Below are 13408 nucleotides of genomic sequence, written 5' to 3'. Positions count from 1 at the left end.
CTACTTTACAGAAGACTGAGGGTCACAATGGACAAGCACCCCAAATAACCACACAAAGGTGTGGGCACCAGCATGCCGACTGTCCGTGGCAACACCTGCTCAGCAACAGTACGGTCTACAGAGAATTGTCACGTCACAGCGAAGCCACTTTAAAATCGGGATTAACAGAACATCTTTCTATAAACAAAAGCTTATAATTTCACCTCAAGATCTCTTTCCAAAAAAATGCAAAGTTCACGCTTCCCATTTTGAGTCTCGTACCCACATTTGTATTTCCAAACCTTTGGAATTACGGGTGGCGATGTGGACGTACAATGAAAAGCCATTTGTAATCATCCACGTGGTGCGTGGGCTGCATATACACACCCGCCCACGCTCCTGCGTGTGCACAGCCCCAACCGGAGGCCGGGCGGCTGGCCGGCTCCCCCACTCCCTGGAGGCACCTCCACAGGGTCTGTGACAACCACGTCGCTGCCAATTTCAATTTTACATCAAGAATCCACACTTGGTGATGTAAAACAGGGAACACAAGGGTGCGTGTGCAAGAGCGGTGGTGACTGCCCACACGTCCTCTCAGCAGGGAGCTTTCCATTAACTGTTTTTGAAAATAGCTGATTTTCACCTACAGTTGGGCCTGCAGCTAAACCGCCAACATCAGGGCGATGTTTGTTATTCTCTGACATTTCGGCAAAAGCTCTTAATTTTTGAAAATGTCAGCAGAGGCCCTTAACACACCACACGGTTCTCCTGACCGAATCTGCAGGGCCTGCCTGAAAGGCGACCTGCGCACGGGAGTCCAATTCAGAATTATTTTGCAGAGACATTTCCTCCTTATTTTGGAGCACCCACGAATGTCACCCTGAAGCAGGAATCGGTGCAATGCTAACCCACACAAAAGACGACATTTCATTGTCTTTATGGGAAAAAAGGGAGCGAACACACACACACACACAGAGGAGGGAAAAAGCTGTGTAGGCCTGAGTGGCGGGAGGGGGTTCCAAGGCCCTGGAGGGTGTGGGTGCCAAGGAGCTGGGGCGGCCGCGCACTTCACCCAAGAGCTCGGCACCCACGACCTCACCACCTCGCCCTCCACTTGCACGCTCTGGTCGCAGCGGGCACTGTGGGTGTTGCACACACACCCTCGGAGCCAGCCAGGCTGCCTCCCTTCTGCGGGCGGCGGGACGCCAGGGCTCGTGCCCAGGGCTCCGCGGGGTCCTGACCCGGGAACAGGGATTCTGCTCAGGCCTGGAGGCCGCGCCCGCAGGCTCATCCTTCCAGGATTCCCGGGAGGCTCCCCCGCCGCTCCCCCACGGGCGGGGAAGGAGGCACCCAGCCGGGGCAGGAGAGCAAGGCCAGCCCCAAGACCGCCCCCGGAGGCGCCGGCCGGCACGCAGGACCCTCCCGGGAGGGCCGCCCGGCCCCGCGGGAGAGGAAGGGAGAGGAAGGCAGACAATAGAAGCCGGGGAGCAGGGCGGCCGGGAGCGGGGGCCGGGAGGCTGCGCCCGCGCTGCGCCCGCGGCGAGCCGCCCTGGAGGACAGGCCCCGTGGGCGGCGGGGCTGGAGCCCAGATTTCTGCGTCTCCCTCGGGGCCGGCGGGGGAATCCCGGCGGCCGGGCGCTCCCGCCGCCCCCCGACCCGCCCCCGTGCGCACCCCCGGGTCCCCGGGCGCCCTCGGTCGCCCCCGCCGGCACGGCAGCGAGCGTGGGCTCCCCGCGCTCTCCGGCCCGCGCGCGGGCGCCCCCGCGGCGCCCCACGGGCCCCCGCGCCCCCGGCTCGCCCCGCCCGCCCGCGAGGCCCCCGCGCCCCCGCCCGCGCCCCGCCCGCGGAGGCCCGCGCAGGCCCTGGGGCGGGGGGCGCGGGGACTGCTGCAGTGGCGCGCGGGGCGCCTCGGGCCGGGCGGCGGCGGAGAGCCGCGGCCCATCCACCGCCACCTTCATGCCTGAAGCCGTAAATCACCCTCCGCGGGGGACGCCGCCGCGCCCGGCCGCCAGCCGCCCACTTCCTATTCCTGTCACGGCCGCCCCGGCCCCAGCCCGGCCCGGCCCCGCCGCCCGCGCCCCCCGGGCCCGCGCCCCCCGCGCCCCGGCCCCCCGCGCCCCGGCCCCCCCACGCCCCCCGCGTCCCGGCCCCCCGCGCCCCGGCCCGAGGGGGGCCCGAGGGGGGCCCGAGGGGGGCCCGGGGGGCCCGAGGGCCCGAGGGGCCCAGGGCGGGCGCCTCACCTTTCACCACCCTGTCGGTCGTCGACAACTTGGGGTCGGAGGCCTTGGGCTCGGACATCTCCGGCCGCCGTCCGCGCCGCGCCGCTCCGCGTCCGATGCAAGCGCGGGCCGGCGGGACGCTCTCGCCGCCGCCGTGCGATCTGCCCGCCGCGGACTTGTGCCTGCGCCGCCCGCCGCCCGCGCCCCCCCGCCGCTGCTGCGCGTGCCGCCTGCGCTCCGAGCACGCCCCGCGCCGGGCGGGGCGGCCCTGACGCCGGGCTCGCCGCGCGGGGGAGGCCGCCGAGCGCGGCGCCGGCGGGGCGAGGCCGCTGTGCGCGCCGCCCCCTCAGCGCCGCCCGCGCTCCCGGCCCGTCCGCCGCCGCCCGCCCCGGCGCCGCGAGCCCGACGACCCGGCGCGGCCCCGCCGCCCGCGCCGCCGCCCCGCGCGCGCCCGCCCCCGCCGCCCGGCGGCCGCGCTCATTGGCCGCGCGCGCGTCACTCAGGGCGCCGCGCGCCCGCCCCCGCGTCACTCAGGGCGCCGCGTGCCCGCCCCCGCCGCCCGCGCCGCCCGCCCCTCCCCGGCGGCCGCGCTCATTGGCCGCGCGCGCGTCACTCAGGGCGCCGCGCGCCCGCCCCCGCCGCCCACGCCCGCCCCGGCGGCCGCGCTCATTGGCCGCGCGCGCGTCACTCAGGGCGCCGCACGCCCGCCCCCGCCGCCCGCGCCGCCCGCCCCCGCCGCCCGCCCCGCCCCGGCGGCCGCGCTCATTGGCCGCGCGCGCGTCACTCACGGCGCCGCGCGCCCGCCCCCGCCCCGCCCCCCGTCGGAGGCCGCTCAGGTGCGGCCGGCGGCCCGAGGGGGGCGGGCGGCCGGGGCCGCGGCAGGGGAGCCTCGCCGGCCGCCGCGCCCCGGGCCCGCGCTGGCGCGGCCTCGGCCACCGCGGGGGCAGCGGCGCGGGGTTCCCGCGCGCGAGCGCCGGGCCGCGAGGGGCAGGGGGGGCCGGGCCTGAGGCGGGCGGGCGGGCGGGCGGGCGCGGGGGCGGCGGCTGCTCGCGGGCGCGCCGGGGGCGGGGCGGGGCGCTGTGGAGCCCCGGCCGCCCCCCTCGCCCGCGCCCCGCCCCGCCCAGGGCGGCCCCCGCGGAGGGGGCGGCGCGGAGAGCGGGCGGCGCGGGCCGGGGCGGCGGCCCCGCGGCGCCCGCCCGAGCCCGAGGGAAGCGGAGCCGGGCGGGCGCGCCGGGCCGGGGCGCCGGAGGACACCCGGGAAGGCCGCGCGCGGGCCGGGGCCGGGGCCGGGGCCGGGGCCGGGGTCGGACTCGGCCCGCGCCCCGCGACCGCGCCAGAGCCGGCGCCGGCGCCCTCGCGCGCCCCCTCCGCGAAGCCCGGCCGCGGCGCCCGCCCGGCCACCTCCCCGCGGGGCTGCGGACCCGCCTCCCGGCCGCGCGGCGAGTCGCCGAGGCAGATCGGGGCGGCTGGCGCCGGGCCGGCTGGCGGGGCGCCCCGGGGGCCCGCCCTGTGGTGAAGGGCTGCGGGAGGACGGCCGGGATCCGGGGCTCCGCCGGGGAAGCCGCGCCCGGCCCGGTGCCCTGGCCCCGCGCGCAGGCCCGGCCGCGCCCCGCGCTCCGTGGACTCCCGTCTCCCGGGCAGGAGACACTCCCTGCAGCCCAGACCGGGTTCCAGGTGCCAGCGCCGCGGAGGTTCTACGAGGGAGGCCGATGGAAGGCGAGGCGCGCCCTCCAGCCCGCCAGCGGGCCGGGCGCCGCCCCGCGAGGAGCGCGCGGGAACAGAGGGGATGAGTCACGGCAGCTGCCCCGCGCGCCCGGTTCCCAGCGGGGACCCTTCCTGCGCGGGGCTGTCGCCACACGGACAGGCCGCCCTCCAGGCCCGGCCTGCGCTCAGGGACGCCAGACGGCAGCCGCGCGGCCGGGCCCTGGCCCTGCCCTCCCGAAGAAAGAAAACCAGCTCCTCTGCTGAAGCCTCCCTTCAGACGCCCGTCGGCCTGTCACTGTCCTGCCACTGTCGCGCCGCCAGGCAGCCCCGCAGCCCTCTGTTCCGCTCCACCTGCACGACAGCACCTTGCGCTGGGAAGTCGTGTTTCCACAAAGGTACCGCCAATCCCCGACGCTGGCTTTGACAACGCGCTGCTTTGAAGAGGAAAAAGAGAAAAAACCTAGACAAGAGATGACGTGTCTTCACTTCCTTCGCACCCCTGTCTCGGGACGCACCTGCCCAAGTAGGCAGTCCGTTCGTTTCCCGGCCTGCATTTGCTTGCGTCTGCTGAGCCTTCACGGCTAGTGGCAGCCAGCGCTCCGCGGCGTGAAGCTCGCTGTCCTCAGGCCGAGGCCAGGACCCCGCGCCCAGCTGAAGGAGGTTTCAAGGCCCAGCAGCAGGCGAGGCCAAGGCAGGAAGAGCTGCGCGCCCGGATGCCCACCCCTAGCCGTGAGACCTGTCTTCTAGGAAAAGATGCATTTGACTTTCCAAGAAGGAAACATAACCCCTCCTGTTACTCCATGGAAATGTGAGGCTGTGTTAGGCTAGCTAGTCCTACCATACCAGTGCAGAAAAGTCCTTACGGTAATTCAAAAAATAAAACCCAAAATGACTGCGTATCTGTTACATAACAGAACTACCAGAAGACAAAAAAATACTCTCGCTTCTTTTAACAAATGAATGTTGTGCCTCCCTGGTGGCGCAGGCGGTTGAGCGCCGCACTGTGAAGCTGTCCGCAGCCTCTGCCGCGCTGGTTCCATTCCGGCCGGCCGGCGAGAACCCCACACGGTGCGGCAGACCTCTCCTGCCTCGCCCGCTGCTCCCCTCAGCAGTGTATTTCAGTGGATCTGCCTGTTCTGTTCCCCACTCTGTCTCTAGTGATTCCTCTCACCCTCCCGCACATCTGGCCTGTACCCCAGCACTTGTATAAATAAAAAAATAAATCTTTGAAAGAATAAGAAATGTCAAATTTGGGGGTTTTGTTAATGAATTATTCATTTGCCAATTGTGTTTTGAACACCTGCTTTGTGCAAGGCACGGAGCAACATGCTGCGTGATGATGAAGGATTCAGAGACACGGTCCCTCCACCCAAGAAGCCCCGTCACAGCAGTGGGCACACACTAACTTTGCAGACCTATGGGGCAGAGGTGCCACTTCCCCTCGCTATTAGAGAAGGAAACTGACCTTAATATTTGCTTCATGTACAACTTGCTTTATGTTGTAAAATCTCTGACTTTAGCCATGAAGGTAAATATGGGGGCGGCGGGTGCAGGAGGATGGTTCCAGAATGAGGATCTGGAACCATCTGTGCACTCAGATGCCCTCAGTCACAGCTTACCTCTCTTAGCGCACAACTTAGAATATTTTCATTTGCTATTGTTTGGCTAAAGGTAGAGGTATGATCTTAAATAAGGAGTTTGCATTTTTATGTCCTGTTTTGAGAATAAACTGCTTTTTGAAAGTTTGAATTTACCTTTGTTTCTTGGATTTATTCCCTCAAAGCAAAGTCTCCTGATACTTCTACCAAGTACAATCTACCGGCTCACCAGGGAGGGTCTCTGAAATGATTACTCAGCGTAGACTTGATCTGACGTTGGATCTGACATTTACATTGAAAGGGCTAATTTTTATTGTTTATCTCTTGGCTTGCTCTTCAAATTTTGTTGAAAATAAAAAAATCTTATTTTTTCCAGAAGGCATTGTTACTCGTTTAGAGAAGTCATTTCTTTTTTGGTTTTTTGTTTTTAAAGATTTATTTATTTATACAAGCACTGGGTACAGTCAGAAGCGCGGGAGGGTGAGAGAATTCACCAGAGCCAGAGCGGGGAGCAGAGCAGGCAGAAGGACCGAAGGACACTGCTGAGGGGAGCAGCGGGCGGTAGGAGAGGTCTGTCGCGCCATGTGGGACCCTCACCCGGTGGCCGGGGAGCAGCCGGGGATCAAACCGGTGCTGCAGAGGCCGCGGGCAGCTTCGCAACCCAGCGCTCAACCGCTGCGCCACCAGGGAGGCCCTAGAGAAGTCATTTCTTGAGGAACATAAGACAGTGATGGAGTATATTCAGGAATACATTCATTTTTTCCCATCAGGGACCGAACTGTAACGCATGGAATCATATGCTAGACTTAATACGGAGTGGGTGTATTTCACATAAAAGGTGGCAAGACTACAGGTCACCATCCTTCATGTGATTTTAATAAGCACATTCAAGTCTGTTGCATCTACGGTCGCATCCTTCCCGGGTCTCACGAGCCAGGAACGCACATTTTGTTGAGTGAATTTCAAGGACAAATGGGCGTGCAGCTCCCTGGGGCCAGGCTGAGACCCCGGCCACCGGCTGTGTCAGCGTCACCGATACACACAACAAGACGCGAAGAATGTCATCCTGCCCTCCTCCCGGACACTTCCAGTTCTAATTGTATTAGTAACATAAAAACGTACGTCAAGATTCATGGTGCTGATCCTGAATATTTCCACCTAAAATAGCCATGTAGGTGCGATTGCGTTGAACATCCAGGAAGTATTCATGCTGCAAAACTTCATGTTCTCTGGCTTTTCCACAGTGAGAATTTCAGAATATCTGACCTTCAGTGGGCTGAAGTTCACCTCTGGAGTACTTTGAGCAAAGCCCCCACAGCAGAAGGCTCAGGAATCAACCCTGAGGCGCTACCAGGCTGTAGGAGACCAGTCAGTCAATTAGGACAAAGTCTGTCAGGCCCACTAAAAGCACATTTGCACATATTAAACCAGTCTGGTAATGAGAGACGGGCTTCTCTCTTCCAAGGTAGCAGAAGTGTACCTCTGCCGGAAGGTTTACCTATTACCGATGGAAAATTCATGCATACACAAGTAAATATTACGCTATTGGAAAGGAATCTTGCCCTCACCGTGGCCATCTTTCCACTCCTAATTAGCGAGGCTTTACTCTGCTAGCGTGCAGGGCTGTCATCTATGCACATGCACATGCCCACCCTGGGAAGGTAACACGAAGATAAACCAAAGTCTCTCCCTTCGGTAATTGCACACGTTGGTGAGGAGCCACAGGAGATAAATAGGACACACCCCCTGCGGGGGGATGCAGCAAGGAGCCCCCGAGGTGTCCAGTGACAAGGGCAGTGGAGGGGGGGGCAGTGGGGGTGCCCGCTGCCGAGAGAAGACCTCCCGGAGACGGTGGTACTTGGAGAGCGGCCCCAGCAGTCAGGGGCGACGGAGGTCAGAGTCTGCTAGACATGAAAGGACGGTCCAGAGGCCCTTGGGGCTGGAGCTCCGTGACTGAGAGCATGGAAGGGTCGGGCCGGGAGGCCCTCCGGATCAGGCTCTCTGGGGTTTCTCCTGCTGAAATAGAGGGCGGTTGCTAGGACAGGGGGATGACTTTAGTGGACAGGACACAGACACCCCCGTGGGCACAGGCTCCAGAGGGGGCTGGCGGTGGGAGGGGCAGGGGTGGAAGTGGGCGGGCACGCACAAGCCCGTCCCCCTCCCCGGAAAGAAGTCGGCACCATGGAGGTTACATCCCATTGCAAATATATCTCAGAAGCAGAGCCAGGAGACTTTCTGCTGCATTGGACACAGGATGTGGGAAAATTAAGAGGAGAACTCAAGAGCCCCAAACTTTTCAGTCAGCGTGAACTGAAGCTACTGTCTGCCGAGTCACCCAGCAGGGGCGCTCGGTGGCCAGCATCTCTGGAGGAGACCCGCAGCGGACGTTCCGGATGCTCCCGCTGAGATGCGGGCACTGCATGGAGTGGGGGCAGGGCCGTGCTGCCTGGGCAGGGCACGGCTGGGGTGAGGGCACCTGAGTGGCACATCATTCCAGGTAGAGGGTGGCCAGCACGGCTGACGGGATGGACAGCTTCAGGGGGCACAAAGGTGGCCTCTGGGGTCAACACGTGAAGCGAATTGTGTCACAGTGCTGGTGAGTTGACTGAAATGACGGCTGAGAATTGACTGTTGGTTTTGACAAAAAGGGAGATCACTGGTGATATTAGCAAAGGAGTCCTCACACCCGTGTGGTCCTCCGACCCCTACAGTCCTCCCACCCCTCCGGTGCCCCCACCCTCCTAGTCCTCCCACCCCTCCAGTGCCCCCACCCCTCCAGGGATCCCACCCCTCCGGTCCTCCCACCGTCTAAGCCAGCGCCTCAGCACTGCCTCTTCACACGGGAGGAGCACCCTCTCAGTGTTCATGCCATGTGACGTGTGTGGCTGCTGTGTGTGGCGTGGCGTCTGTTGCACAACCACGTAATCCTGCGGCAGGGACTTGTCTTGTTCCCACACAACCCTCCAGCGCCTGCCGTATGCCAGCACGTACTGGCCGCTGGGTGCCTGTCCGCTGCAGGAACGAGTCTTTGATCGCGTGAGAGTTTACGCTGCTTTTCCTCATTTCTTGGCAGTTGAAGCAAGCACTTCAAAACATTGGTGAGAAAATTAAAAATTTCACATTTAGACTTTTTAAAGTTACTAAATCAACGTTTACCGAGTAAAAAGAGCCAGGGTGAGACACGAGAGGGGAGCAGGCGCCCCGCACGCGCCCCACAGGCAGGGTAATTGCACGTGTGGATCCGGGGAGGGCACGGGTTACTCAGCCTCCTCTCTCCACACTCACAAAGGGCTCTATTGTCTGCAGCGTGGAAGTCGCTCCCTGGTGATCAGTCAGGCCACATATTAGCAATTTTCAGAGAGGAAGTGGGTCGGGTCGGGGTACGGCTGTGGGAAGCAGCGCCTTCCAAGCGCACCCCTCTCCACGTCGCCTGTCCCCCAGAACACTGCAGGCAGGGAATGTTCTCCCTCTGCCTCGGGAGGCCTTGCCAGGCCCACGCCCCTGATCTAGAGAAAATGTCCACGCACGGCTCCTGCCGAGTGAATGGGAGCCAGGGCCCAGGCGGGGGTGGGGGGAAGACCCGTCTAGAGGAAGCCTAAGGCCTGTGCTCCCTCTGACCTAATTTGCAAAATACCTAGGCCAGCAGAGACCCTTTGCCAAGAGCCCGGCTGAAACACTCAGAGGACAGTTGGCGGCGGGGGAGTGAATGAAAGGTCTTGAAAGCAGGCCTGGCCTGGGCGGCCACTGGCCAGTCACTCAGGGTCAAGAGGACGAGCAGGTGAAGCCATCAGGGTGGGAGGAGGCCCGCAGGTCAGCTTCAGCGGGAGAGACGGGGAGCGAGGGGCAGAGAGGGGGAGGGGGCCTTCCTGTTGGTGCTCTTTTCAAGTCCAGACTGACGTGTCTGTTCTTCCCTGTTCCAAGGCCGGAGTTACTCAAAATATCACAAGGGGCGGCCTGCGTGCCCACATCTGTCCACCCGTGCACACGGGCACACGCTGCCCACACGCAGGAGCGGGCCCCGGAATCTTGGAAGGCGAGGGCTTGAGTCTCCAGGGAATGCCTAGCTGTGCTTCTCCCTCATATCCTGGAGGAAGCCTTCCTGCTCTTCCCAACAAACCAGCTTCCGCTGATTCTTGTACGTAGGGACCTACGTACGGGGCTCCAGAAACAAATCCCGGGACTCACATGAGTACTTATTACGGAATGTCCCCGGAAGCAGGCTGGCTGGGGGCAGGTCCGCTGCAGCCTCAGAAGGTGCTGGGTGTGTGCTGGATGTTTTGTTTGCTCAGAAGCCGCACTTCAAGCGTGGCTCATGCCGTGATTCCACATGACTCATGGGCCAGCCCACGACCCCACATGACTCACGGGCCACAGTTCCACCGTCCAGACCGGGCCCCACGCCAGCTCCCATCAGAGTCCTCGCCTTCTCTGGAGGGCAGGTCACGTGTACACTAAGGGATTGATGGTTATCATCGGGCGTCAGGCTTGGGAAAGTAGGGAAAGGTTTTCTACAGAAAGAGACTGTGCATCAGACGTGCAAAGAGCAGCACGGACGGAAGACAGACTGTGGGCCCCACAGCTGCTGTCCCTGCTGGGGGCCTGCGTCCCGGGGGAGCCACAAGACCCCTCCATCGTCCCCACGTCGCTGGGCTGAAGTTTAGTCCATGCTACCAAGGAGTAACAGAGAACGGAGAAGGTAGGAATAACCCATTTTCTAAACTGTGACCTCTGTCCCAGTCCTCAGCGAGTATCAGGCCCCTGGCTGAGTAAAGGTGCCAGGAGGCGCCAGCCCCAGGGCTTCTCTCTCTTAGCTCTGCAGAGGCAGGAAGGATTTCCAGATGTTACCAGGCAAGAACACTTCCCAGGGGCCCAGATCCCAGCTCCCCCAGTTCACGCTTGCCCTAGAACTGCCCTCAGAGACCCTCCGGGATGCACACTGCTCCTCCCCCCGCCTCTCCCCACAGACCCTCCACCTCCCCTTGCTCATTTGGAACCAGGGTGCTGTCTCATCTCTGGCTGTGCAAACCCCTGGGACCCCAAGCAGAGAAATGGCTTGAGAGGTGACACGCAGGAGCAGGGCACGGCCAAGCCAAGAAGGCGTCGCGACACCACGGGAGGCTGTGGCTGTCTAGCAGGGACCAGGCCCTGTCCCGGCTCCAGAGGCGAGCTGCAGCGGGACACACACTCACACGCCTATTGTGATCGAGAAACAAACCAGTGTTGTTTTTATTCCCCACGGAACAGCCTAGATGAGGTTATTGGCCTCACAATTAAGCACTAACTTTACCAATTAAGTTCTTTCACAGGAATTTTAATTAAATACACTAAATTTTCCACTCTAATGTTTGCTGAAAACTGTTGCAAACACATCGATGCACTGTACGATCTGCTGGAACGTACACTCATGTTTAAATGTTAAACCTTCCATTTAAAACTGCTGTTAACCCCTGAAAGATACAATTTAAAATTTAGTTTAGGAGATGCTGAGCAAGAAGGCCAAGTGCCTCTAGATTAGCAAAATACATTCCCCATGACTGACCCGCTCTGGCCAAGGCGAGTGAGGGAATCTTCTGCCCCCCTTTCCACACTGTTGGACACTCGGGCCCTAACAAGTCCAGCGCTGCAAGCGACTAGCTGAGTGACGCCGGTTCAAAGCAGTCATTCAACTCATGTTTTGACATGTGAGAGAGAAGCCACACGTGTCCTGGCTACCAGGAAGTTATTGATATTCGAGGGAAAAGGAAAAAAAAACCAGGAGTTTTGCGCGTTTGGTAAGGCCGCATCAGACGGCAGCGACCTCTCCTGGTGCTCTGCAGCCCGTGTTTCCCACCAACGTCCTTCTTGTCCCCATGGTGTCTGATGTGGACGGCTTTGACTGGGGTCATCTGCACACATAGCATTCACGTCCTCGGTGCCGGGCGACAGCCAGCACCTTGCACACGCGCACTGGCCATTTTGGTGTCCAGTGTGAGACGATTGCCATGTTTCTGTGGGGCTGCCTCTGTCTTTTTCTCACAGGCTGTAGCACTTTGTCCACACTTCGGATCCCAGCCCTTTCTCATGTACCTTCCCCCCTCTGTGACTTGCCATTTCGCTCTCTGGATGATGTCCTGATATTGAACAACTCTTCCACAGCAAGAAGTCCAATTGGCCAGTCTTTGGCCCCATGGTCAGTGTTTTAAATGTTTTGAGACATCTGTTTACTGCACATGAGTGAAGGTGTCTTCTACGCTATTTTCTAGGTACTTTATTCTTACATGTTTCACATTTTGTTACGTAATCCATCTGCAGTCGGGCTGTATTTGCCATGTGAAATAGTAGTTCAGGCTTCTTTGTTCTGCATGGTTAGCCAGTTAGCACACCATTGTTTTTTTTTTTTTTTTTTACACGGCCTTTATTACTGACATTATCAAAGGTGCTGGCACAAATATGCGGCCAGTCACCCAGAAGAGAGACAATAGCTTAGTGTTGTCAGGGGGTCAGCTCAAGTGTATTATTACTATTATTATTTTTTTTAGATGTTATACATCCTTTTTTGTTTTTGTTTTTTTTTAAATAATAAATTTTATTTTTATATTCCCCATACAATTGCAGCCCCCCATTCTGACCCCAATCCCTCCCCTCCCGCCCCCGCCCCCCTAAAAGTGTCTCTGGTTCATAGTTTTTTGTTGATTTTGATTTTCACTTTCTTATAGTTATTCATTTTCCTGGTCCCTTATTTAAGTTTTCTAGATTCCTGCTATGAGTGAGACCATCCGGTATTTTTCTTTTTCTTTTTGGCTTATTTCGCTGAGCATGATCCATCCCTTCCAGCGCCATCCATGTTGCTGCAAATTGCATGTGTTTATCTTTTTTGAATGCTGAGTAATATTCCATGGGATATATGGACCACATCTTCTTGATCCAGTCATCTATTTTTGGGCATTTGGGCTGTTTCCAAAGCTTAGCTATTGTAAATAGTGCTGCTATAAACATAGGGGTAGCACACCATTGTTTATTACAAAGACTTCTTTTGCCATTCTGCTGCAGTGCCGCTGAGACCTAAGTCTAGTATTCCTACACAATCCAGTCCATCTCTGAACTGTTTGTTCTTATCCATTAATTTACCCTTGTACCAATACTGCACCTCCTTTATTTTTGTAGATCTGTAGTTATTTCTATATTGAATAGAGCAAGTTCTCACAATTTGTTCTTCTTCAATGGAGCCTTGGATATTTGCATTTCAATACATATTTCTACAAAACAGACCCACTGGGGATCATGATTAGGATTGCATGTACTTTTTTAGATTAATTTTTGGGAAAGTGCCATTCTTACGATAGTGTAAATATTATCTTCCAATCCATGAACATGGTATATTTATCCATTAATTTAGGTTTTAATTTAATTTCTGTCAAGATTGCTTAACAGGTTTTTTTCTTGGAAGAGGCCCTTGTTCATAATTCCTTAGGATTCCTTAAACTAGATGTTTGAAATTTTTTGGTAATCATTATCAAGAAAAATTAACTTACTTGGAATTTCACTCAAGTTTTTTGTGAAGCCCAAAATCTTCAGGCTGGTGCTCATTTATACATGAAAATGAGTGAATAAGTCTGCTGTGAATGTCTCAAGATATATTATTTTAATTTTCCATGGTAATAATGCCAATGAACGGCATGCCATTCAGTATAAATTCCTCAGGTTTCATGAAATGTTTCCAGAAGAATTAGCCACACAAAGAACATGTCCCATATTCGGTATGTCATAGCCAACATATATTTGACTGAGAACTTACTCATCCAATAAATTTGTATCTAGAATTTAGTGTAAGGAAAATATTCATTTTTGTAATGAAACAATATACCGCCTGCTTTAGGCAGGCTCACTTCAGCACACATATGCCATTTTGCGCTCTGGATAACTCAAGTG

The 13408-nt window shown here is 58.6% G+C and overlaps 1 protein-coding gene across 1 annotated transcript in view; it reads right to left on the bottom strand.

The window, feature by feature from the left end:
• The window catches only part of PPP3CA (protein phosphatase 3 catalytic subunit alpha), a 150615-nt gene extending 148277 nt beyond the window's left edge, over positions 1–2338 (bottom strand). Inside the window, exon 1 of the mRNA XM_037509633.2 lies at positions 2220–2338. Coding sequence (XP_037365530.1) covers positions 2220–2277 — 58 coding nt within the window. The 5' untranslated portion in view covers positions 2278–2338. The remainder of the gene's footprint in view (positions 1–2219) is intronic.
• Positions 2339–13408: the final 11070 nt, after the last annotated feature.

The sequence above is a fragment of the Talpa occidentalis genome, unplaced genomic scaffold, assembly GCF_014898055.3.
Source record: "Talpa occidentalis isolate TD23 unplaced genomic scaffold, MPIMG_talOcc4v2.1 talOcc4.13, whole genome shotgun sequence".
Classification (NCBI taxonomy): domain Eukaryota; kingdom Metazoa; phylum Chordata; class Mammalia; order Eulipotyphla; family Talpidae; genus Talpa; species Talpa occidentalis.
The sequence above is the reverse complement of the archived record's forward strand: the minus strand, read 5'-3'. Positions and strand labels throughout refer to the sequence as shown.